At 40.4% G+C, this 2,684-nt stretch overlaps 1 protein-coding gene across 1 annotated transcript in view; it reads left to right on the top strand.

Moving 5' to 3' along the window:
• The first annotated feature begins 125 nt into the window (after nt 1-125).
• The window catches only part of faah (fatty acid amide hydrolase), an 11,945-nt gene continuing 9,386 nt past the window's right edge, over nt 126-2,684 (top strand). Inside the window, exons 1-4 of the mRNA XM_015058881.1 lie at nt 126-616; nt 1,574-1,687; nt 1,813-1,953; nt 2,087-2,220. Coding sequence (XP_014914367.1) covers nt 401-616; nt 1,574-1,687; nt 1,813-1,953; nt 2,087-2,220 — 605 coding nt within the window. The 5' untranslated portion in view covers nt 126-400. The remainder of the gene's footprint in view (nt 617-1,573; nt 1,688-1,812; nt 1,954-2,086; nt 2,221-2,684) is intronic.

The following is a 2,684-nucleotide window of genomic DNA, read 5'->3' as shown; positions in this document are numbered from 1 at the left end:
AAAACCTTTTGCGAGGGAACGCAAAAGAAAAAAAATTCCCCATGTCCCCTGGGGGGCTCCGTAGTTTTGTCCCTATTCTCAAGAATCACTGAAATATATTTCTCCGACTCATCTATTTATTTCCAACTCCCCATTTTCACAATCCGTTATTGAATGCAGTAGTTGCGCCCCCTGCTGGAAAGAGTTAAATCCTATATAAATACAAGCCGTGTAGAAATTGGTTAGTTTGAGCAAATCTTTGAGGGTTGCGGTCAATCAAAAGGCAGGAAGTTCCTGGAGGATTTATGATAATAAAGAGCTAACCACGCCCCTTTAGCGCGTGAAACAAAAGGTCCAGTGGACTCACGATAAGCTATCTGCTAGCTCCGGTTAGCCTGTCTCTGCACCCGAAAGGGAGAGGATGGAAACTCTGAAAGACTTGGTAAGGGGAGTGAAGGTGGACAGCCAGGCAGCGGTTCTGTTGACCTCTGCTGCCTGCGGGGTGGGTGCCCTGCTAATGGTGATGCGCACCGTTAGCGAGCACCAAACAGTGAACGACAAGATCCAAAGAGCCAGGAGCAGGAGGACCGAGAACCTGCAGCGAGCTGAGCAGGAGGTGCTCCGGTACAAACAGTCGGTAAGAGGTCGGGATCGGAATGTATGAAACATGTGGAAGCACATTTAATTTATTAATAATTTTCTTCTGATTCGCATATATTAGAAGGATATACAACTGGCACTTGTTGTCAGACTGCATGTGCACACTTTGAACCCTGATGTTGCAATCTGTCATCGACAGTGGGAGACTTCTAATTTTTGAAAACACAAATCTGTGAATATCAGACATAGTGACTCCAGGGGACGCTAAAATAATTACACTGCTGGGTTAAAATAACTTTCTTCCTTATAAATTTTTTTAGGATTTTTTTTTTGGGAGGAGGCCTGAGGGGGTTACACTTAAATTGTTCAGCTTACTAAGCAAACTTTTTATATCAGATGAGGATAACCTGAGAAGATAAAGCTATTTTCAAATCATGATTTCACTGAGGAGGGGAAAAACTAAAGCAACCTGGCCTTATTTGAAAATATAACTCGCACATTCTTACACACACAGATATAAATCACATATCTTATATCTGTGATTTATGACATTTTTCGGATTCAATTTGACCAGCAACACCCAGACTGTATTACTGCCCAGCCAGTAATACAGTCGGATTTTAATGAATTACTTCCAGCAATGTCCTTCTCTGGATGTCAGTCATTCATTAATGAATTATGTCATTTGCTGGGTCTCTTTTTGAGTTAAAAACTTTTTAAAGTTGACAGGAAATTTGAAGATTTCACTTGATAATTACGTGTTATTACCTAAACAGCAACTAAATAATCTTAAAAAATGGAAACATTTTAAAAAGACTTAAATAAATAACCAATGCTTAGCCTGGTGGGGGCACAAGTAAAGCCTGGTGGCCCACCAGGTTTATAATGCACTCGGGGAGACCCTGAACTTTAAAACCAACTTAAAAAATATGTGTATAACTTTTCCAAGCTCACAGAAAATATAATCAGCCCATTTGTGCTGCTTCTCTTCTAGCATCCATCCTGTGACTCTGGCGCCATACTGTCACTGTCGTTGTCTGAGTTGACAAAGCAGCTGCGGGAAGGTTCACTGTGCCCGGAGGATGTGTTTTACTCCTACATGCAAAAGGTCCAGTCTCCATTCTGACATTTTTACCATCCCAGACTCTTTAACAAAAACCCCTCTTGCAATGTGATCATTATATTTTCAGTATCTGAATGCAGGTTGAATTCAAACAGCTTCTTTTCAAACAGGCTCTGGCTGTGCACAAGGAGCTGAACTGCTGCACAGAAATTTTGCTGGAGAGTTTCGACCAGCTGAGAACAATTGGCTCCAACAAGGACGGGCTGCTGTATGGCGTTCCTATCAGCATCAAAGACAATGTTTCATATAAGGTAGACAGCTGGCAGAATTTCACTGTGGTGATCTTTCTTTATTGTCTGGATAAAGATGAGATTTATTGCGTTGATGTGCCACTATCTGACTCAGTCCTGTGTTCTTTCTACTTATTATCTCCCTACTACAAAGAACTACGACTGCACGTGTGGCATAATCATGAATCTGAGCCAGCCAGCCAAGAAGGATAGTGTGATTGTGGAAGTACTGAAGAAACAAGGAGCCATTCCTTTCACAAAAACCAACCTGCCACAAGCACTATTAAAGTAACTTAAAACTGTAGCATTGTTGTGACACACACATTGCGCAACCACATAAATAGATCTTATGTCCTTAGTATTTATAGTTGAATCAGATTTATGACACAACGCATGACAAGCACATAACCTTTACTTTCTCACTGTATGCTGTTAAATTGGACGTCATGCACAATTGTTTTAAGTTCTTCATAACTATTTGCTAGATGTTGGATTGAGGGAATTTTAGAGATTTTTTTATTGTCTTTAAATTAAGATGTTGGCATGCATCTTTTTGTATGTCCTTTTTTGTAGGTTTTTTTTTTAATCTGTATGACTTAGATCAGACATTTTGGGTTTTCTTCCGGAAGCTTCTCACAATATTTTGCTGCACTTTTGCTCTGTCCCTCCTGACAGAACTGGTACAATGGAGTTACGTTTGTAACGTTGCTCACGCACCTTTTAATTCTGCCAACAAATTATCTCTTGAACTA

This window comes from Poecilia latipinna, unplaced genomic scaffold, assembly GCF_001443285.1.
Source record: "Poecilia latipinna isolate Pla-1442-1.1 unplaced genomic scaffold, P_latipinna-1.0 Scaffold64, whole genome shotgun sequence".
Taxonomy (NCBI): domain Eukaryota; kingdom Metazoa; phylum Chordata; class Actinopteri; order Cyprinodontiformes; family Poeciliidae; genus Poecilia; species Poecilia latipinna.
Note: the sequence above shows the minus strand (reverse complement) of the source record. Positions and strands in the feature narration are given on the sequence as shown.